Source organism: Drosophila takahashii, chromosome 3L, assembly GCF_030179915.1.
Source record: "Drosophila takahashii strain IR98-3 E-12201 chromosome 3L, DtakHiC1v2, whole genome shotgun sequence".
Taxonomy (NCBI): domain Eukaryota; kingdom Metazoa; phylum Arthropoda; class Insecta; order Diptera; family Drosophilidae; genus Drosophila; species Drosophila takahashii.
Genome location: NC_091680.1, coordinates 32,146,946 through 32,170,032, shown reverse-complemented (window position 1 = coordinate 32,170,032; position 23,087 = coordinate 32,146,946). Strand labels below are relative to the sequence as shown.

Here is a 23,087-nt window from a genome sequence, read left to right as displayed (position 1 = left end):
TAAAACTGAAGCTAACTCCTTGAATGGCCTAAAATTTAGGATTCCGAGACATAAAATGTTGGACCAATAATGGCATAAAATGGGGGTAATTATACCCGTTACGCGTAGAGTAAAATGGTATATTGTATTCGTGCAAAAGTATGTAATAGCTAGACCCCATAAAGTATATAAATTCTTCTACTCGGCTAAAATAAACTTCAGTCAGTCAGACGTACAGACGGACATGGCTATATCGACTAGGCCAGTGACCCTAATCAAATATATATACTTTATGGGGTCGAAAACGCTTCCTTCTCACTGTTACATACTTTTGCACGAATACAATATACCCTTTTACTCTACGAGTAACGGTTATAAACATTTCTTGAAACGAGAAATTAAATTTCATAAAACAAGAAATGGTTTTTTAGAAAGCCACCATTAAAACAAGAAAAATGTTTCTTGAAACAAAAAAAGGCGATTCTTTTTTGAAAGAGTGCTTCTTTCTTGATTCAAGAAAATAAATTTCTTAAAACAAGAAATGGTTTTTTTAGAAAGGCACCTTTTAAACAAGAAAAAATATTTCTTAAAACAAGAAAAACCATTCTTGTTTTAAAGGTAGACTCTTTCTTGTTAAAACTTCCTTTCAAGAAATTTTATTTCCGCGTCCTCTGCTTCTCTGACTCCTGCGTCGAGCCGCTAGGCAGTCTCTTCTCGCTCTGTCTATCTCCTTGTTCCACCACGGAACTGGTCTAGGGTGTTGGCTTTGTAGGACGTTAGGTGACAGCTTGGGGAGGCCAATCTGGGGCTTGTCAGCGCGTGGTCGCTGAGCGTGTAGATGCGCAATTACGTGCCAGTTCTGGGCTAGCGAAGGTCAAGTAGACTCCCGACCTGACTTTTCGCTTTGCAGCTTTTTCATGGACCTCAGTGAGTTGATCGTGACGACCTTCTTGTTCTTACTCTTTGTGTCCGTGAATTTCGCGATCATTTCGTCGAGCATTTTGCCCAGTTCATCGGTGAGGGCTGCGGCGTTTTTCTGGACCCGCTGCTTGTTATGGGCTCCATTGATCGCCTCTTCAGAGCTGGTTGGTTCCCGACTTCTCTTCGGCGTGGTTTGTTCATCTTCATTACTGCGGAAGTTGAACATTGTCCCGGTTACTTTGGGAGGTGCTGACAATGGGTGAGCCTCGGAGGTCTGCTCTAACCTCGTAGGAAACCGCGGCACCTTCTGTTTAATCATTTGAAACTTCTTTAACAGCTCTGCAAAAGCCTGGGTCTCGTCATGTCTGGACTTTTTCTCCGTGTCCATCGCCTGCACCTGTCAGAGGTCGCTCGGTGAACCGGGATTTCCCCTGGTTTATGCCTGATGGGAGCTATACCGCTCCGACTCGAGCTGGCGCCGCTATCGCGGTGGGGTTGTGAATTGGCCGGTAACTTGGCTTTTTGCTCACCCACCCCTGGAGGCAGTGTCGAAGGTGGTTACGTTGGGTTTAATGTTTAGTTAGTGTTTATGTTTCCAGCAGCCGCTGTAAAACTCAATTGGGAAAGCTTATTGTTAAGCTCGGCGCTGTATAACACTGCGATCAGCTGATCGCTGTTGTTTGGTTGTGCCGGAAAAACGCGCGTGTGCGGCTTGTGGAAGCTGAGAGAAACGCCAAAAATATGCGACGCTCTGGAGTGGATCGTTGCTGTGTGCGTGCGGCAGAGAGAGGATCCACCCTTCTGTCCACCAAGCTTGGCCGTCTGTTGCAAGCGTAGCAGTGTGTTTTGTTGGCTGGATAGAACCTTCCCGTCGCGTCTGTGGTACGTACCTGCAACCTGTGATGTCCCGCACTAAACAAGTCACACTTTTAGTTATTTTAGGCCGTTGCGCCGCACACTGGGCCAGAAAGTTTATTTTTTGTCCAAAAATCTGTAATTTCTTTCCTAGGACAGTTAGAAGGATGTAGTTTGTTGCGTTTTTTTCTTAAAAGATTGATTTTTTCAACAAAGTAACAGTAAAATTTCTTGAAATTTTATATGATTAAGATAATCCAAACCAAATTCGGAAAATTTTACGTACTTTTCGGTGTTCAATCCATTTTCATTTACGATAAAGTATGAGATAAAACAAAATAAAAAAATTAACATCACTAAAAAATATTATCTCGTTTAAGATTTATGAACCGTTAAAAACTGCAACTTTCGGAGGCTCCAACATCAACTTTTGTCAAACAATCGATTAAAAAAAAATGTATATTTTTTTATTGTTTTCCCTTAAGATTTTTATAATCAAATTATTACAAAAAAAATTGTTTTAAAAATATGGTTTTTTAATTTGTTTAATGTTTATTTGACATATTTTCAAGTCATCACAAAAGTATGCTACATTTATACTTGCATAGTTCAGATTAGATATTTCAGTTCTCATCTAAAAAAAGTACAAGAAATGCTGCATACCTTTGGGCATATTTAAGTCCCCCCTTAAATCCCTAAAGCCCTCTACCGGGCATTTCGCCTCTGCGCTGTAATTTTCTGTTTAATAGTTTCCGGATCTAAACTATATAGATTTCGAAAATACCATGATCGATTAGAGTACGTTAAAGGTAGATTTTAGATGTTAGTTACACTAAAATAAAATTTTTGGTTCGCAAAATGTTTACTAAAACCTGAAGAAAAAAAGTACGGCATACTTTTGGGCTCTCTTAGCAAAGCTCATCAAAATAGCTCGACTTCGAGTTAATCCTTCAATTAAAACTTAAATTACCGAAAACTTAGGCAAAACCGCATAGAGTCGGCGGTATACGCTTTTAGTAAATTGATCAACAAAATTTATTTTTAAGAAAAGAAGTGATTTGGGGATGGCACTTAAAGGCACTTGAAAAGCAACGTACTCATTTGCTGAAAAAAAATCCGTCAAAATCAACAGATACATTTTGTGTGACCACTGCCACAAGTGTGGAAAGGGCCACCACACTCTGCTACATAAGGAGGTTCTTGCTACGGATGTCCTCGCAAGGGGAGGAGGAGAATGCTCACGCCAAAAAGCCACCCCCGCCCCAACAATGACAAAGAAGTCGATTTTATTTTGTAAACTGGTGTAAGCGAACCCATTTTTCTTCACAATTATTTTTAAATAAATATTTACTGACAGTCAAGAAATCAGTCCTTAATAGTAGGGGAGAGTGGGGGAATTTCGTCACAGGGGCAATTTCGTCACCTGCAATATCTCGGAATCCATAAGTCCTAAAAATATATAATTTTTTTGTTTTAGTCCTTCAAGACGGCCAGACACAACCAATGCATTTGTATTTCACAGAAGGCCAAGATAATTAAGCTATAATATTAAATGTGTTTTAACAGTTCAAAAGCTACATTTAGTTCTCGACGAAATTTTTTCTGTATGCCACAATTCAAAAGGAATAAGATACACGATTTTTTATATAATACACAGTGCTATAATGTGCATTTCGGCGTCAGTGATTTTTAACTTCGCGCCTAATTTCGGAAGAAAAATAATTATTTCTAAAAAAGTACTATCTGGGGAAATTTCGCCACCCTACGCTAAGGGTAAATTCGCACCTACTTTAAATACATATTTTTATATTTGACGAGCTGGCTAACGAACAGACTACCGGCAGCAGCAACAAATATGGGACGTCAACAAAAATGGTACGCTTGATCAGTGTAGCATATTTACAGGCGTTAAACTCCCTACATTTTTCAGGTGACGAAATTGCCCCGGTGGTGTGGTGATTTTACCCCCCTGTGTGGCGAGATTGCCCCAGTATATTGGTTTTACATTTTATTTTTTTATAAATCACCAAGGTAATTAAAAAAATAGGGGAATATCACATTTTAAAGCTTGGTGCTAACCGCATTCAACAATAAAAATAGAAATATGATAACGTGTCTCAAGATGGGCAAAAAATAGCTTTGAAAAAATGCTGACGAAATTCCCCCACTCTCCCCTATATTTAAAACTCGTATTAAATGGTTTTATTTTCCTTGTTTGTATTTGTTTTGGTTTTGAGTATTTAAAATTATATTTTTAATGAAACAAGAAAGGAAGCTAGATTCGGCAAGCCGAAGCTTATATACCCTTGCAGATCATTCTATTAATTTACAAATCGCAAAAATGTTAAATTTCTTATTATTTCGCATTAATTTTTCGATCGTTTCTATCACAGCTATATGATATAGTAGTTCGATCTTTTAAAAATTAAAACCGAAATTCGGAAATATTTCAAAAAAGTCATATCCCAGAGTAGAAGGAAATGTAATAAAAACTAACAAAGATATAATTTTTTTCCCATTAATTTCCATTTAATTTTTCGACCGTTCCTATGGCAGCTAAATGATATAGTGATCCGATTTAAAAAACAAAAAAACCGAAATTCAGAAAAAAAAAATATTCCCAAGAGTAGAAGGTAAAATTTCAAAAAATACCGGAGCTAGAATTTTTTTACGTTTTTTTTTTTTATCCTTCCTATGGGAGCTATAAGATATATTTGTCCGATCCGGTCGGTTCCGACATATATACTACCTGCAATAGAAATACGACTTTTACGAAAGTTTCATCCCGATAGCTTTAAAACTGAGAGACTAGTTTGCGTAGAAACGGACGGACAGACGGACGGACAGACGGACATGGCTAGATCGACTTGTCTAGTGATGCTGATCAAGAATATATATACTTTATGGGGTCGGAAATGTCTCCTTCACTGCGTTGCAAACTTCTGACTGAAATCATAATACCCTCTACAAGGGTATAAAAATACTCACAAATTATTATTTTTGCCAAGCTTTCAGATGAAAATAACAGCCATAATGGTTGCAATGCAAAATACAGTCCAAACTTAAAAAAAAATATTTCATTCGCGGTTTTCTGCAAATCGGCATTTTTAATCTTTATAAAAAAATAGTATATTGTTCTATACATAATTCTTGTTGGCTCCTGAGCTTTTTTTGAGGAAAATATCATAGTAGTCAGCTCAGATGTATTACTAATTTTGAAATAAAAATTTGAAATTGATATTCAGTAATATATCTGTGCTGACTACTATGATATTTTTCTCAAAAAAACAGTATTTTTCATTCGCGTTTGGGGGGGTCAAACGTCATTTTAGACCATAAGTATGTTCGCCAATATGGCTTAGGTTAGGTTAGGTTAGGTGAGCATGGTTGGGGATTATAAACTAATCCCCTCACTTAGGCCGCCATGGGCCCCTTGTGATACCATATGATCTCAGAAAAGATCCATTTCCCTAGCTCATGGGTTATTGGGTTTCTCGAACCAGTTGGTTCTTTTCAGAAAACAAAGCAGTTTGGGTATGCTGGTGCCTTGTATGGCTGCAAGGTTTGGAAGCGTGTAGCTTCCTAGTGTTTGAAAACGTTTGAGGTTGTGTGCTGGGCAGAAGCACAGGAGGTGTTCAATGTTCTCCTCTTCTTCTATCTGTTTGCAGCTGCGACAGTAGTCGTAGCTGCTGAGTCCTAGCCTGCGCGCGTGTGTCCCTAAAAGACAGTGGCCCGTGAGGGCATTAATTAAGGTGGAAATGTCTGCCCTGTTACATTGTAAGAGGGTTTTGGTTCTTTTCGGATTATAGTTACCCCAGGTAAGCCTGGAGGTGTGGCATGTTGGGATCGTATTCCAACGGTTGTTGGAGAGGGTGTACAATCTTTGCTTGAGGAGAAGCTTGCAGGTAGCTATGGGCATGCCCACCGTGTCCTTATCGCGAAGGATGTCGGTGGTTGTTCCTTGTCTTGCTAGTTCGTCCGCTATGCAGTTGCCTTCAATGTTACGGTGTCCAGGCACCCAAATGAGGCTGATTCTGAGATAAGTGGCCATCTCGTTCAGAGATTTGCGGCATTCAGAGATAGTAAGTGAGTTGGTTGAGTAGGAGTCGAGGGCCCTGAGGGCTGCTTGACTGTCCGAAAATATGAAGATGTCTGTGTTGCAGTGTTTTGTTGTATCCAGGTAAGACATGGCTTCCTGGATTGCCATCACTTCAGCTTGGAAGACACTACAGTGATCTGGTAGTCGAAAGGAGACTTTTATGTCCAGTTCAGGCGAGAAAACTCCCCCTCCTGTTTGCAAGTTAAGCTTGGAGCCATCCGTGTATATGTTGACGGTGAGGGAGGTGGAGTAGTTTTGGGAGAGTTAGACTTGGTATCTTATACTTCCTTGTAAATAGAACTAATTCTGTCTTTTCTGGGTTGACACCCAGTCCGCAGCACGCTGTCCACCTTGAGAGTGAGGATAGGGCTGTCTCCATCAGGTTGCATAGCGTTTGAGGAAATTTTCCTTGCATTAGGATAACCACGTCGTCCGCATAGGCCACCACTTTTGTTCCCGCTTCCTCTAGAAGTAATAGAAGTTTATTAACAACTATAACCCATAGCAGAGGGGAAAGTACACCGCCTTGCGGTGTTCCTCTACTAACGTTTCTAGTCGAGTGTGCTGATCCCATAGTGGAGTACACTACCCTACTGGTGAGTATGGTGTGAATGAGTCCCACTATAGGACGCTCAATGCCTAGTTCCGTCATAGTGCCAGTGATAGCCGTTGGGGTGACATTGTTGAAAGCGCCTTCTATGTCTAGAAAGGCTGCCAGGGAGTATTCCTTGTTATGGAACCCTCTCTCTATATACGATACTAGGGAGTGAAGGGCAGTATCTGTTGATCTGCCTTTACGGTACGCATGTTGTGCATTTGAGAGTAAACTAGGGTTGATAGTTCGTCTGATGTGTGTGTCAATTAGCCTTTCCAGGGTCTTTAACAAGAAGGAGGAGAGGCTTATTGGACGGAAGTCCTTTGGAGAGGTGTGAGAGGGCTTGCCGGCCTTTGGTATAAATATTACTTTAATGTCCAGCCATCTGGATGGTATGTGATTCAGTGCCAGACAGCCGTGGAATATGACCGTCAGCCATGGAAGGGTAGTATCTATTGTTCGTTGAAGTTGTGCAGGGAAAAAGCTGTCAGGGCCAGGTGATTTGAAGGGCTTAAACGAGTTAATCGCCCATTTGATGCGTTCAGGGTTTGAAATGTTGTCTATGCTCTGTTCGTCGAGGCTTTCCACTAAATGGAGGTCCTCTACTGCTTGTGTGTTATTAGGGAAGTGGGTGTCTAGCAGGAGTTCTAAAGTTTCCTGGCTGTTTCCCGTCCAGGTGTCTTCATTGGTTTTTAGGTATCCAACGGTTACTGGAGATTTTGCCAAGATTCTTCTGAGCCTGGACGCTTCCGCTGTAGATTCTATGCTACTGCAGAAGTTGGCCCATTCTCTTCGCTTTGAAGCTCTAATTTCCTTTTTGTAATGGCTTAGCTTCGTATGGTACGTGTTCCAGGAAGCCTCGCTGTTGCTATATTTAGCTCTGTTAAAATGACTTCTGCAGTCGCTTTTAAGGGCCGCTAGGGTAGTGTTCCACCAAGGCGGTTTGTGTTTTGTTTTGACTGTTCTGCTTGGGCAGGCCTTTTTAATGGCCTCCCCACAGATGTCAGTAAAAGTATTGACTAGGTTTTCTAGTTCATGACTGTCGAGTACGCGAGTCGGTGGAGTATTTAGGTTTCTATCGAGGAGTTTTTTGTAGTACCCCCAGTTAGTGCGTCTTAGATTTCTTATGCTCTCGGGGGGAGGGCATTCTAGAGATATTGTAAATTCTACATACCGGTGGTCGGAGAAGGAGTGTTCGGCTCCCACTTTCCACTCTTCAAGATGGTTGAGTAGGGTGTCGGATATCAGGGTAATGTCTAAAACTTCCCTCCTATTTCTAGTGATGAAAGTAGGGTCATTACCTTTGTTGCAGATGAATAAGTTGGATTGAAGGAGATAGTCATAAAGTAACTCACCCCTTTCGTTCGTATTTGTACTTCCCCATTGTGTGTGGTGTGAGTTGGCGTCTCCACCCAGGATGAGTTCCTTAGATGAGTATGTTTGTATGAGTTGTTGTGTTATGATGTTTGGTAGTGGCTCTTGGTCATGAGCCAGGTAAAACGATGATATGGTGTGATGAGTGTGTGAGTTTAGCTCCAGCCTGACCGTGGTAAGGTCGCCTTCGCTAAACTGTGGGATTAGAAATGTATTAAAGTGTGTCTTAGTGAGAATGCAGGTCCTAGGTTTACCCTTACCCTTAATGTGAAAAAGCTTGTATGTGGGGGTTGATAAGCCACAGATGTTGTCACCAACAATCCATGGCTCTTGGATGAGGACTATGTCTATTTTGCCCGTTGCCAGGCGGGTGAGGAGGGCAGCAGATGCTGCCTTGCTGTGGTGCAGATTAATCTGTAGATACTGCACCATTTTGCGGGTTGGGCTCGGGCTGGGTACCCTCTACTTCCTCCACAATGTCCTGGAGCACACTGCGGGTGCTCAACTGCTTCAGAGACTCTGTGAGCTCCGAATCGGTCGACACGTACCCTGTGTGGAGTGACTCCTCATGCTCCATCTCGTCGTCGCTTGGGGGTTCGTAGGACGCACATGCAGCCAGATTGTCTGCCGCTAGCTTGTCCGTGTCGTATATTCGGAGTGTCGCCTTGTCGAAACCGTAGTTGACACGGTTCTGTGATGCTGCCAGGGGTTCCAGGCATGCCTGGTTGAGTAGAATCACTACGTTCATGGTGACGCGTTCAGTCTTCTCAACCTTCACCACCTTCCAACCTTCTGTTGGGAGCTTGGGGTTGAACCCTGTCAAGAGGCTAAGAATAGCCTCTGGCTCAGAGGGTTCAGACGGCAACCACACCCTCGCCCTTGGTCTGGACGGGATATCCGCTGCCTCGCAGACGGCTAGCTTGGCCCCGGGGTAGACCTCGCCAACTTTGGTAATGGCAGCTTTGTAGAGCGCTGCCGATCTCTCGTCCTCACAGGCGATCAACTTTACGTTGCCCTGGTACCACCCTGCATCTGTGCAGTCAGGTGGTGGTCCTGGGTTTTCGTCCAGCACTTTCAAGGCCACCGTCGCAAGTGCCCGCCTAACCTGACCCCACTGGTTCCTTGGGATCCTGCCGCCTTCATCGTTCTGGTCGATGACGCCGATGATCTTCCGATCCTTCACCACTTCGGCAAAGGATCTAGACCACGTGCCGCGGCTGGTTGTCTTGGCCTTCAGACCGAGACAGCAAACGAAAAATCGATCAACTGTTTTTTACATGCTCTGATAATAACATTAATAGACAATATTAAATATAAAAGGACACACACAGTTAAAATGGGTCGATAAGTTTTTGGTGTGCAAATATCTCATACTAACTACATTCAGTGTCGCTCCTTATTATCTCCGAATCAACATGGTTTCACAAAATGTCGTTCAACTACAACTAACCTGCTGGAATTTACGACCTACATTAATAAAGGCTTCCTATCCTCCAATCAAACGGATGTAATTTTTACTGATTTTAGCAAAGCGTTTGATTCAGTGTGCCATGAGCTTCTTATCCACAAGCTGCGCCTTCATGGTTTCCCACTAACTCTTTTGATGTGGATTCAGTCATACCTTACAGGCCGTTCCCAAAAGGTACAATTTAATAATGTACTTTCAAAAATTGTATCTGTAAGCTCCGGAGTACCTCAAGGTAGCCATCTTGGTCCTTTGCTATTTGGTCTATTTATTAATGATCTTCCTCAAATTATCGTGGCCTCCAATGTTTTTATGTATGCGGATGATGTCAAGTTGTGTATGCATATGACATCGCCTGGTTCCCACATGCAGCTCCAGCTTGACTTAAATAACCTTCAATCCTGGTGCCAAGTCAATAAGCTACTGCTTAATCCAGATAAATGTAAATCCATGACATTTTTTCGTTCCAATCCAGCTGTGCGTACATACTCCATTGGCCAATCAGCGCTAGAACGCATTGAAACCGTCCTAGATCTTGGAGTCCTATTTGTCCTATTTGACCATAAGATATGCTTCAATCGCCATGTCAGCACTATCTCCAATAAAGCTAAGGCCTTATTAGCTTTCATCAAACGCTGGTCCAAGGAATTCGATGATCCGTATATCACAAAGCTTGTGTATGTTTCCTTAGTTCGTCCAACGCTGGAATACTGCTCATGCGTATGGTCTCCACAGTATGAGCACTATCAAGACATGATTGAGTCCGTTCAGAAGCAGTTTCTCCTATTTGCCTTACGTGGTTTGAACTGGGACTCTGGAAGCCGACTACCTTCCTACAAAGACAGGCTGCGACTTTTGAATCTGCCAACTTTAAAGCATCGTCGAATATGTACTGGCGTGATCTTCCTTCACAAGCTCCTTACTGGAGGTGTGGACTCACTTCACCTGATAACGTCCATAAATTGGAACGTTCCTTCTAGACCAACTCGTCGATTTCGGCCATTAGCACTGGAAATTGCCAGGTCAAACTACTCCCGTTTTGACCCATTCCGAGTTTTATGCGACAACTATAATGAATTGTACCACTTATTATCCTATGAGTGTTCCTACGATGTAAATTCAACCAGAGTCACTGCGTTCCTGTCTTCCGCAAATAATCAATCATATTGAAAATTTCTTGTATATTTTTTAAGTCCAATGAGCTGTTCATAGCTTTATATATTAAATAAATAAATAAATAATTAACTATATTTTTGGTAACCACAAACCTAAATGAACATAAAACATATAATTTTAGACTTGAGTTTTCTGAGTAAAAAACAAGAAAGTTCAAATACATACATGACTTCTTTAAGCGTTTTATCTCGAGGGGTCCTGTTCAGGTATATCAGATGTATATTGGCAATTTTATACCCTTGCAGAGGGTATTATGATTTCAGTCAGAAGTTTGCAACGCAGTAAAGGAGACGTTTCCGACCACATAAAGTATATACATTTTTGATCAGCATCACTGAGCGAGGCGATCTATCCATGTCCGTCTGTCTGTTTCTACGCAAACTAGTCTCTCAGTTTTTGAGCTACCGGAATGAAACTTTCCCAAAAGTCTTCTTCCTATTGCAGGTAGTATATATGTCGGAACCGACCGGATCGGACAACTATATCTTACAGCTCCCATAGGAAGGATCGGAAAAAAAACGTAAAAAAATTTTTAGCTTTGGTGTTTTTTTTTTAATACTACCTTCTACTCTTGGGAATACTATTTTTTAAATATATCTGAATTTCGAATTAAATATTTAAAACAAGAGAGAACGCTATAGTCGGGTTGGTGTCCCGACTATCTAATACCCTTCACTCAGCTAAAGGGAGTGCGAATGCTGTACTCGGGTTGATGTCTCGACTAATAATCGTAACTCAGCTAAAGGGAGTGCGAGGGAGATAGATATATAATTTTTGATTGCGTATAACTTTTTAATGAATGGTCCGATTTGAAAAATGTCTTCTACATTTCGATAGGTATAAATGTACACAACAAAATTGCATTTATACTTCTCGGAAATCTTTAAAGATGTGGGCGCAGGACCCATTTTAAAATCGTTAGTGGGCGATTGTGGGCGTTAGAGGGGGCGTGGCGCTCGGCTAAAATAAACTTGCGCTGCGTAGGAAGCCAAAGAATATGTGTGGGAAATCTCAACCTTCTAGCTTTTGTAGTTTCTGAGATCTCAGCGTTCATACAGACGGACAGACGGACAGACGGACAGACGGACAGACGGACAGACAGACAGACGGACAGACGGACATGGCTAGATCGACTCGGCTAGTGACCCTGATCAAGAATATATATACTTTATGGGGTCGGAAACGCTTCCTTCTAGCTGTTACATACTTTTGCACGAATCTAGTATACCCTTTTACTCTACGAGTAACGGGTATAAAAATAAAAAGAATTAAATGGAAATGAATCGGAAAAAAATTATATCGTTGTTGATTAATTTTATTTATTTTAAAATATTTCCGAATTTCGATTTAAATTTAAAAAAGATCGAACTATCATAAAGCTGCCATAGAAACGATCGAAAAATGTATGTGAAATAATAGGAAATTTAACATTTTTGCGATGTGTAAATAATTAGACTGATCTGCAAGGGTATATAAGCTTCGACTTTCCGAAGCTAGCTTCCTTTCTTGTTTAGATTTGGTTTTTAAAATGTCAGAAATTAAAATGCCTGCTTCATAACAAAAAACGTATAATGTTCGAATATTCCTATGAGAGCCATAAGATATAGTGGTCCGATCCGGCTCGTTCCGACATACAGCTGCGAAAAAAATAATAGCACCACTAACACAAACAAGTTTTAACTAGTCACTCTAGTCACATTTTTTAACTTTTTTAATTTTTCAAAACGGGTTTTAAATAGTACGACTAAAAAAAATATTCAACAAAAGTATGTAACAGCTAGAAGGAAGCGTTTCCGATCCCATAAAGTATATATATTCTTGATTAGGGTCACTAGCCGAGTCGATCTAGCCATGTCCGTCTGTCTGTCCGTATGAACGCTAAGATCTCGGAAACTACAAAAGCTAGAAGGTTAAGATTTTCCACACATATTCTTGGGCCTCCTACGCAGCGCAAGTTTATTTCACTCGAGCGCCACGCCCTCTAACGTCCACAATTGCCCACTAACGGTTTTAAAATGTGTCCTGCGCCCACATCTTTAAAGATTTCCGAGAAGTATAAATGCAATTTTGTTGTGTATATTTATACCTATCGAAATCATTAAAAAGTTATACGCAATTAAAATATCTACATATATCTATCTCCCTCGCACTCCCTTTAGCTGAGCTACGATTATAGTCGGGACACGAACCCGAGTACAGCGATCGCAGTCCCTTTAGCTGAGTGACGGGTATTAAATAGTCGGGACACCAACCCGACTATAGCGTTCTCTCTTGCTTAAATATGTCTTTATGTTCTTCTACGTTGTTCTCATTTTCTTCAAATGAATCCAAAACCGGAGTTTCAGGTATTGCTGGGTATGGCATATTAAAAGGGCAGACTTCCCTTAAACATGAAGCGCTGTGCTTATGGCGCTGATATTGAATTACTGCTTCCATAGTGGGGATCATCCCCGCTGGTAGTAATAACAGGATAACCAGGCGGGACCCCTCTTCGGCGTTCCAAATATCTCGGAGCTTTCGAATTTTTTTCCCAAAACGACTCGTCAAATGATTTTGATATTGCTTATGTCGAATAATCCACGAATTCTTTAGGTAAAATAATCCGAGAAATCTTCAAGTCAAGAGAATTGACGACTTCTTCGCTTCAAATGATTTTGATACTATTTATGTCGAATAATCCGCCAATTCTTCAGGTCAAGAGAATTCCAAATTCTTTAGGTCAAATGATTCACGGATTTTTCAAGTCAAGATAATGCACGAATTTTTCAGGTCAAATGATTCACGATTTCTTCATGTCAAATAATCCGCGTATTCTTCAGGTCAAGATAATCCACGAATTCTTCAGGTCAAATGATTTACGAATTCTTCAGGTCAAATAATCTGCGAGTTCTTCAGGTCAAGAGAATCCACAAATTCTTTACGTAAAATGATTCTGATATTGTTTAATGAGCGATTTCTTCAGATTAAATTATCAGGGAATTCTTTATGTCGAATGATGAAAATAGACACATAACTGAAATTTTCTAAATACTTAAGTTTTTCTTAATTATCACCAGGATATTTGGCCGTAAAGTTATAAGATCACAAAAAAGTTGTACAAAAAGGCCAATTTTCAAGCTTAAATCAATTTTTAAAATAGCTTTATGTTAAAATACATTTTTTGTATTATACTATTGAAACTAATTGGCGAAACAAACACGAACCAATTTAAACCATATTTAAGTTCCCAATCCAATGGTTGCAAACGCAAATTGAGTTATATATTGAGTTTTATAAACTAAAACTCAGTAATCGTTATTGATGTTCTCAATTTTGTTTACTCATCAATAACGATTAGTGTCTGAGTTTTATAATAAAACACAATAAATAATTTTTACAATTGATTTCGTGTCCCGATCACTATGGACGGCAGTCCATGTAGTGACGAAGCGCACCAGGAGAGTGTGCGAAGGCGACTACTATATATACACGAAGAAATGAAAATCTCCTGTGATAGTCAGATCGTAATGAGTAATACACCAATCGAAAGGTATTGCAAAAACTTAAAGGATTGCATACCAAGACTTTAAGAAAATCAATTGGATTGGGAGAGAGAGCGGTGAAAGTGAAAAAGTAAAAATTTAGAAATTTGGAGCTGTTGGGGCCGGTGGGGATAAATGCCCCCTCGCAATGATTTACTTGTATTCCTTTTGAAAATACCCGTCGAATGAGGGGTCATTTGTCAAAATCCGACGCTCCGTTCAAAAGTTATAGCCAAAATAAGATTTTCTTCTTCTTCCCAAAATGAAAATTTAATTCTGTTTGTCCACTTGTCCACTTGTCCACTTGTCCACTTGTCCACTTGTCCAAAACATGTTTTTTAAGTTCTGAAAATTTGATATGACGTTCATCACATCGATATAAAAAACTTTTGTTCTACCACTTTTGGAAAAACTCGCTAGTTTAGCGGGAAAACAGCTATAAATAGCTAAAATTCGGAAAGCCGTAACTTCTATACTACTAAAGCTACAGACTTGTGCTGCATCTCGTTTGAAAGGTATTTTGAAATGCTATAAACGCCTTCTATATGCAATTTGTGTAAATGTAATAGTTAAAAAAATATGAACAAAAGACAATTTTTTAAAACTTTTTTTTTAGCTTTTTTTTATTTTTCTCAAAAACGGCTCTAACGATTTTCTTTAAAACCTTAAACTGTATAGCCCTTGAGATTCCTTAAATTTTGGTATATAACACATTACTGTAAAAAGTCACGTTTAAAAGTTATTTTTATACGAAAATAGCCACTTTTGCCAGCTCGAACAATTAACGCTCCCTGAGTATTGAATTTTGTGGGAGGGTATCCGAACTGTATTTTAGGGTCATGGAATCTGTAAATTTGCACTTAAGAGTTCCATATAGGAATCTTTTGTTCTACGACTTTTGGAAAAAGCCGCTACTTTAGCGGGAAAGAGCTAAAAATAGCTAAATTTCGTTAGTTTGTAAGTTCTACACTACTAAAGGTACAGACATGTGCTATACCTCGTTTAAAAGGTATTTTGAAATACTTCAACGCCTTTTTAACTCAATTTGTTAAAATACAATAGTTTAAAAATTATGATTGACCAATTTAAATTTAAATGTATATATTAGCTCCTATGAGAGCAAAAGTAAACAAACAAAAACTTCTGATATCAAATAAAAACACCTCTTAACGAGGTAAAAAACTAGTGACGACCGCACCTTCAACATACAAAAGTTCTGATATCAACATTTGTGACGAAAAATTATTACACTCGTCATTAAATAGACTTTCTAATATTTTCTCATTCGGCACGCTGCAATAGAAAATGCCTGTGAAGGGAAAAAGGTTGGAATAGTTTGCTAGGGCGGGCCGAATGAGAAAATATTAGAAAGTCTATTTAATGACGAGTGTAATAATTTTTCGTCACAAATGTTGATATCAGAACTTTTGTATGTTGAAGGTGCGGTCGTCACTAGTTTTTTACCTCGTTAAGAGGTGTTTTTATTTGATTATCTAATACCCGTCACTCGGCTAACGGGAGTGCGAGGGAGATGGATATATAAAATTTTTTTGATTGCGTATAACTTTTTAATGAATGGTCCGATTTGAAAAATGTATTCTACATTCCGATAGGTATAAATATACACAACACAATTGCATTTATACTTCTCGGAAATCTTTAAAGGGAAGCATTTTAAAAAATAAATTGAAATTTAATTTCTCACCGTGTAAAGGTGTAAAGACACATTTTAAAATCGTAAATGGGCGATTGTGGGCGTTAAAGGGGGCGTGGCGCTCGGCTGAAATAAACTTGCGCTGCGTAGGAAGCCAAAGAATATGTGTGGGAAATCTCAACCTTCTGGATTTTGTAGTTTCCAAGATCTCAGCGTTCATACAGACGGACAGGCGGACATGGCTAGATCGACTCGGGTTCGGAAACGCTTCCTTCTAGCTGTTACATACTTTTGCACGAATACAATATACCCTTTTACTCTTCGAGTAACGGGTTTAAAAATAAAACCCACAAAATAAAAAGCATGGCAGATTTGGAAAACTCCATTGTGTTCTTGATTTTTTGTAGCACATTTGTAAGTAGATAATTTTTTTGTCGGGAAATTTTGAAATAATTGTTATTTTCAATCCATGGATATAAGCTCAGAAAGATTTTTGGATTGCAGCCAAATGTCCAATAGCTTTCAAAATATACTCTCCATACACTCCTTTTAATTATCTACCACCGCTGATAACGAATTTTTTTAAATCGATGGACGTCGTTTTAATTATTTTAGCTTTACCTATGGGATTTTGATGTTGATAAGTGTTTATGGGGACATACATCGAAAACTGAAACTTACCTTTGGCTGGCCGAAGATAATTAGCTTATTAGTTCATAAAAATAATAATACGAATAATTCTGAAATTTTTACTAACAGTACACCATCAAAAAATTATCCATGCCGACATAAAGCCAGGAAACTTGTTATTAACTGAATGTGGCCATGTCAAAATAGCAGATCTTGGTGTGTGCAACGAGTTTCTCGGAGAAGATGCGAAAATAAGCAATGGGTCAACGGCTGGAACTCCAGCCTTCAGAGCACCTGAAACTCTAGTCCTTGGACAGGTACACCTTTTAACTTTCCTTTCCTTTAGTTTCAAAAAAATCTTTGTAAATTACTAATTTTTTTTTTTATTAGAACAAATACTGTGGAAAAGCAGCAGATGTCTGGGCTTTGGGTGCAACTCTATATTCTTTAATTTTTGGAAATGTGCCGTTCCTAGCTGATTCGGTGCCCTTGCTGTATGAAAAAATAAAAAGAGATTGTGTAGTGTTTCCAGAAAATCATTCAGCTACTCAAAATTTGAAAAGTTGCATATTTCAAATGTTGGAAAAAGATGCTGGGCACAGAATCACAGTACCACAGCTAAAGGTAATTAAAAAAACTATTTTGCACTTAATATTATAAATATACAAATTTTTATTTTTAGGCAAATAAATGGGTCACTTCTGAAGGGGAATTCCCTTTGCCGACAGAAGAAGAAAATTGTTGTTTGGTGCAAGTGGACGATGAAGACATAAATTCTGTCGTTCGCAGCATTCCAAAATTAGACACTCTTATTTTGATTAAAACAATGTTGAAAAAGCATTCTTTTGGGAATCCATTTGTAAAAGAATCCGTTGGAAAATCATCTGCACCAAGTGGCTTGCGCATAGAAAGGTTTGTCCGAGCTGGTCGCTCTAACTCAGCACCTGGCTCATACCACATGTCAACAGATAGGTATTATAACATTAATTTTAATAAGAGGTTGTTTTTAACATGCATTAAAATTATTTCCAGGCAGCCCTCGGCGGATACTCTCCTTCCATCCCTAAAGGAACATTGTTCAGGTCAATGTAACGGAGATTCATATAGCAATTTAGATTGCTAGAGGTCTGAAAACAGTCACATCCTCCGTAATGTAAAATATACATTTACAAATAAACACAATATGGGCGTTCAGCAAAACAACATGATAACTTGTGGATCAGTAATCAATGATCAAGTTTGTTTTCCTAAACGCTTGTGATACATTTCGATGATGTTTGATTAGTCGATAGGTATTGACAAATAAATATAATTCAATCATTTTCTTACCATCAGAGACGGCTTTTTTAGCAGGGGTGTGTGTTGGTAAATCCAGATAAGTCAGTAAATAAAAACGGTGGTCGAACTTGGTTATTTCACGTTATAATATTTCACGATTTATTGACTTCACTTCGACGTTTACACTGGTAAATTATAACTAACTTAAGGGGTTATATACCTTTTTGAGCGAAAAAATTGAGGGAACTTTGGGTTTTTTTTAGGTGTGTAGCAATTATTTTATGAAACTGAAGTTATTATTTATTGATAGTACATGTTTTTATCGAAACAACAAGCGTTTGATCTTGAAAATATATGAATAATTTACAAAGTTATGGCAATTCTGCGGTGACCACGATTGCACAAGAACTATTTGATCGATCTTCTTCATTTTTTTTTTAATTATTCGTAATGATTGTGCCGAGTTCGTGAACGATTCAGTTTTTATACCCTTGCAGAGGGTATTATAATTTTGGTCAGAAGTTTGTTACGCAGTGAAGGAGACGTTTCCGACCCCATAAAGTATATATATTCTTGATCAAAATCAATAGGGGAGTCGATATAGCCATGTCCGTCTGTCCGTCTGTCCGTCTGTTTCAATACCGTTTGCGAGCTCAGTTTAAAAGCTAGCGCCTTGAAACTTTCACAGTCGTCCTAAAACATGTGTACGCAGATCAAGTTTGAAAGCCGACCCGATCGGACGTCTATATCCTATAGCTCCCATAGGAACAATCGGATATAGCTTTCACAAAAATGAAGATATTTCGCTCAGTGTAAGAGCTATTGGCATGAATCTTTCCAAATCGTATTTTTTTGTGCGTACCTTGATCAGGGTAAAAGCGCGTGCCGATCGGACGTCTATATCTTATAGCTCCCATAGGAACAATAGGGTGAAATCGGTCAAAATTTGACGTTTTTCAGGATATTTCGCGCAAAATATTAGCTATTCCCATGAAACTTTCCAAATCGTATTTTTTTGTGCGTACCTTCATTAGGGTAAACGCGCGTGCCGATCGGGCGTCTATATCCTATAGCTCCCATAGGAACAATAGGGTGAAAAATTTTAAAATTTTATTTTTTCAATTATAAAATATTTTGTTGTTTATTAATGCATGTTGCTAGTCTAGTCAAGTTTTAATTCGTAAAATCTGCAAGGGTATTAAAACTTCGGCTTGCCGAAGTTAGCAGAAAAAAATTTTTTAATAAAATTTTTAATACCTGAAAAATCAACTTTTTGGAAAAATTTTTACTGTATCCAGAAAAAAGCAAATATTCTTGAAAATAATCGTTCACGAACTCGGCACAATCATTACGAAAAATTAAAAAAAAAAATGAAGAAGATCGATCAAATAGTTCTTGTGCAATCGTGGTCACCGCAAACCGCTATAAAAAAAAGGGTTCCGAGAGAATTGCCATAACTTTGTAAATTATTCATATATTTTCAAGATCAAAAGCTTGTTGTTTCGATAAAAACATGTACTATCAATAAATAATAACTTCAGTTTCATAAAATAATTGCTACACACCTAAAAAAAAAATCCAAAGTTCCCTCAATTTTTTCGCTCAATAAGGTATATAACCCCTTAAAGCTGCGGGATGGAAGTTTCAAGAGCGGCTTGGAGAGCGGAGTGGAGACACTTAACAGTGCGAGAGAGCGAGATGCGAGCGCTCTGAAGGAACTCGACTGTTAAGGCTCCAGGGCCAATTGAAAGGGAACTGGAAAGCGCCGCTTAGGTGCGAGCCTTCTGTAATGGTCGTCATTCTGGACTGAATGTGCGTCTATTAGTTTGCAGCCAGAATAACCCAAAACCAATAATTGTATTAGACCCCTTTTAGAGTATACTTTGCGGCAGCGAGGGGTTATCTTACCTTAGCTTTTGAGTATCAGCTGCATTGTTCAGCGCCGCCAACTTGGTGCAATATTTCCAAGACGTTCCAAGAACTAAAAGCTTGAATGTCTGGAAATGTTCGGTATATAAAAGTCCACGCGGTGGCAATCAGTCTCTTTCACGACCCGCAAAAGTATTCGTATCAGATCATCGTATAAGCGATCTTAAAAAATGCCACGAGGTTAATTTGTAAAAATCCCAACCCAACCAAAGGTGAAAGAGAATATTCCTATCGAATGTGGCAGATTGCAATCCGTTCGTGAATGGTATAACCTTTGGTGCCCAAACACGTGGTGGGTAGTGGAAACCCTTCCGGAAAATCTCCTCCGCTGCTGCTTTAATTTTAACTTCCTGGAAAAACCTCTTAGATCACAGGTATTGGCCACCTCTAAAGTATACCCGTTCCCCAAATTAAATCAGCTTTCTTGGCAGTTAACGGGCTGCCCTTGCCCAAGCTCCCATACTCCGCGGCTTGCCAACGCTGGAAGGCCAAAGCCAACCATCTCGTGAGCCAGTATTCATCGTCCGGCGAGAGAGAATTTCCCTGGCTTTGACGGGTCTGGAAGGTCTCCTCCGGCCCCAACAAATACAGGCATTCACGACCGTCCCACCTCTTAACGCGCCGAAGGAACCAAGATTTGAAGCAGCATAGCGAGTCGATTGACTACCCACCTAGGAATTGTGACAGACCCCTCAACACTAGGAACTTCTAGAACTCTATGCAGCCTTCTAAAGAAAATATATATTAGGAGTGGTTAATACTTGTGGAACCCGACCCTCCCTGAATCCAAATCATCGTTCACCCATATAATCTTTATCAATGTACCTGCCAAAATAGAATCCACAGCTAACCCCAACACCGTCTCATCACTATCCCGCTGGAAGGCCTTTCAACGCTGGAAGTTTAACAAAGTGAGTCATACTTATGTGCTCTTGCACACCTATATTGTGATCTATTTTTAAGCCGATCCAATCTCTCGAATGTCTTGCTTTGTCTAAACCCCGATCGGGATGCTTATTAAAGTTCTGTTTTGCATATGCCTACCGAGAGCTTAGTGACCGCTTGTAACTCATATAGATTATGGCCTAGCAATTATTATACTCCCAAAAGAAATAAATACAAAAAGCCAAGTGAATAAAAAGAAAAAACATACATAAAATTCTCTCGGTTCCACAATATTAATAACTCCGAACCCACCAAAAATAATGACCCAAAACAACAAACCGTAATACTGCATAGCAACCATACAACACAAATGTTCAAACCTATTTTTGTAATAGAAAAATAATGAATTTATTAAAAAGAATAATTAGTTATACATAGAACGTTAGAATGTTGCCGATAAACAATTAATGAAATCTAATTCGGAATTAACGACGACCGAAATAATTTGTAGATCCGTAAAAAAACTTGTACACTTTTTCACATTTCCCGGTGTCTGTGTACACTGCTCAAGTAAACCCACTTGGATATAATGAAATCGTAGCTCCTTGGAGAACAATGTTAAGCCAACAAAAGCCCTTTGTAATTAAAAATAAATAACACGTTGAAAATCATGAACTGATAAAGGTGTGTTGATTCCTGAATTGACATGGCAACTTAAATAAAAAAAAAATCGGAATAATCTCTAGGGTACCTTCATCAAATAGTCTAGAAGATTATGATTGGGTGGGTAGAGAAAGCAAGTGTCGAATATCATCTCAGACCTTGTAAAACGTAAACCTGCCAGTAGCAGATTTAAATTTGGTTTTTTTTTCCCATTCTTTGCTTTTTAACGGTAAGTAATAAAGTTGTTTCTGTAGGAATCCTAAAAAACTAAAGTATGTATGGCAGTTAGAGAACGCACACAGACCCACCCCATCGCCGAAAGAGCTAAGGCACTAAAGGATTCCAACCGCTGTTCTCATAACTGGGTAGAAGGAAGGGAACGCTGCTAACAACTAATCTGGTGTATCGCGCTGGGAACACTTTTATTGTGCGCGAAATATCCGCTTCTCATCCTGAGTCAACCGCTACAATTCTCCTTCCCCTTGCGAGGGCGAGCGTAGCAAAGGATTAATCCTTAGGCGTGTCTGCATGCTCCAGACACGATCCGTCCAAATACCGTGCTCTGTGCGACGGGCAGCCCATCACGTATAATTAGGAACCCGGGCCGGATTACGTCAGGGTATAAGTCTGAGCCCAACACCAGCGAATCTGTTGCTGGGCGATGGAACTGGTCATCGGCAAGACGGATGTCGTCGAATTGGGCTCGCATAGTATCACTAAGCGCATAGATTGCGTAGACTTAAGCTGATCTTCAGGAGCACGTCGATATAGAAACCGCCCGTTCTTGACCGGATTGTCGTCGAGCTGACTTCTTCGCCTTGAATGCAGTTGCCAGGGAGCTGTCGATGGTGCTGACGGCAGTGCACCGGTCGATCAACGCGGCCGTCTCGAAAGTGGTGGACCCAGATTCCAGCAACACGATGCAGTCGGGAGAATGTGGAGGCTCTGATGCAGCAGTAGAGCCGCCAGTGATGGGATTGCCGCTGTAGCCGGACGTCGCACAGTGGCGCCTTTTGACTTTTTTTTGGTAATAAATCATAACTTTTGAACCAGTGAAGATAATTGAATTTTGTAAACGGCAAATGATAGATAATTGTATTTTGTATTTGTTTATTTAAAGCAATGTACTGCTCAAAAGACTTAAAATTATATACATAGCATAAAAATATCATAAATGTAAAAAAAAACAATAAGTAGGAGAACTAATTAAGTCGATGTAGAAAGGAACGCAATGACTTTTAGCGAATTAGCCTTGGCAGAGCACTCATAGGATATGAGGTGATAAAGTTCATTATAGTTATCACATAGGATTCGGAAGGGGTCGAAACGGGAGTAGTTTGACCTGCACACAGGAAGTGCTAATGGACGGAATCTGCGAGTAGCTCTGCAAGGAACGTTCCAATTGAGGGTGGCTAACAGATCAACTGAGTCGACGGCGCCAGTGATGAGTTTGTGAAGTAATATCACACCATAACAGGTCCGACGATCCTTTAAGGTAGGTAGATCCAAGAGGCGCAACCTGTCTCTATAAGATGGCAAACGGCGTCCCTCCTCCTGGAGTACTCAAGTGTAGGACGAATTAGAGAGACGTAAAGGAGCTTAGTGGTGAAAGGGTCATCAAATTCCTTAGACCAGCGTTTTATGAAAGCTAATAAGCATTTAGCTTTATTGGAGATGGTAGTGACGTGGCGATTAAAACAAATCTTGTGGTCAAATAGGACACCAAGATCAAGAACAGTATCAATGCGTTCAAGTGCAGAGTGATCTATTGAGTATGTACAAATATATGGATTGGATCGATAAAATGACATGGATTTACATTTATCAGGATTGAGCAGTAGCTTGTTGACTAGGCACCAGGATTGAAGGTTATTTAAGTCGAGCTGGAGCTGCATGTAGGAACTAGGTGAGGTCAGATGCATACACAACTTGACATCATCCGCAAACATAAGTACTTTGGAGAACTCAATTACTTGAGGAAGATCGTTGATAAATAAGCCAAATAGTAAAGGACCGAGGTGACTGCCTTGTGGTACACCCGAATATACGGAAACAGCTTTTGA

The 23,087-nt window shown here is 39.6% G+C and overlaps 1 protein-coding gene and 1 long non-coding RNA gene across 9 annotated transcripts in view; both read left to right on the top strand.

The window, feature by feature from the left end:
- Positions 1 to 17,603, top strand: part of LOC108064316 (calcium/calmodulin-dependent protein kinase kinase 1) — a 73,010-nt gene extending 55,407 nt beyond the window's left edge. For all 8 annotated transcript variants that reach the window (XM_070214668.1, XM_070214667.1, XM_070214664.1 and 5 more), the window contains 4 exons: positions 16,399 to 16,586; positions 16,660 to 16,893; positions 16,952 to 17,241; positions 17,302 to 17,603. In XM_070214668.1, the coding sequence (XP_070070769.1) occupies positions 16,399 to 16,586; positions 16,660 to 16,893; positions 16,952 to 17,241; positions 17,302 to 17,392 (803 nt within the window). In that variant the 3' untranslated portion in view covers positions 17,393 to 17,603. The remainder of the gene's footprint in view (positions 1 to 16,398; positions 16,587 to 16,659; positions 16,894 to 16,951; positions 17,242 to 17,301) is intronic.
- A 1,218-nt stretch (positions 17,604 to 18,821) lies between these two features.
- On the top strand, positions 18,822 to 22,080 carry LOC138913160 (uncharacterized). The gene is made up of 3 exons (XR_011418801.1): positions 18,822 to 19,850; positions 19,908 to 21,253; positions 21,310 to 22,080. It is a non-coding gene; the product is annotated as an uncharacterized lncRNA (long non-coding RNA).
- Positions 22,081 to 23,087: the final 1,007 nt, after the last annotated feature.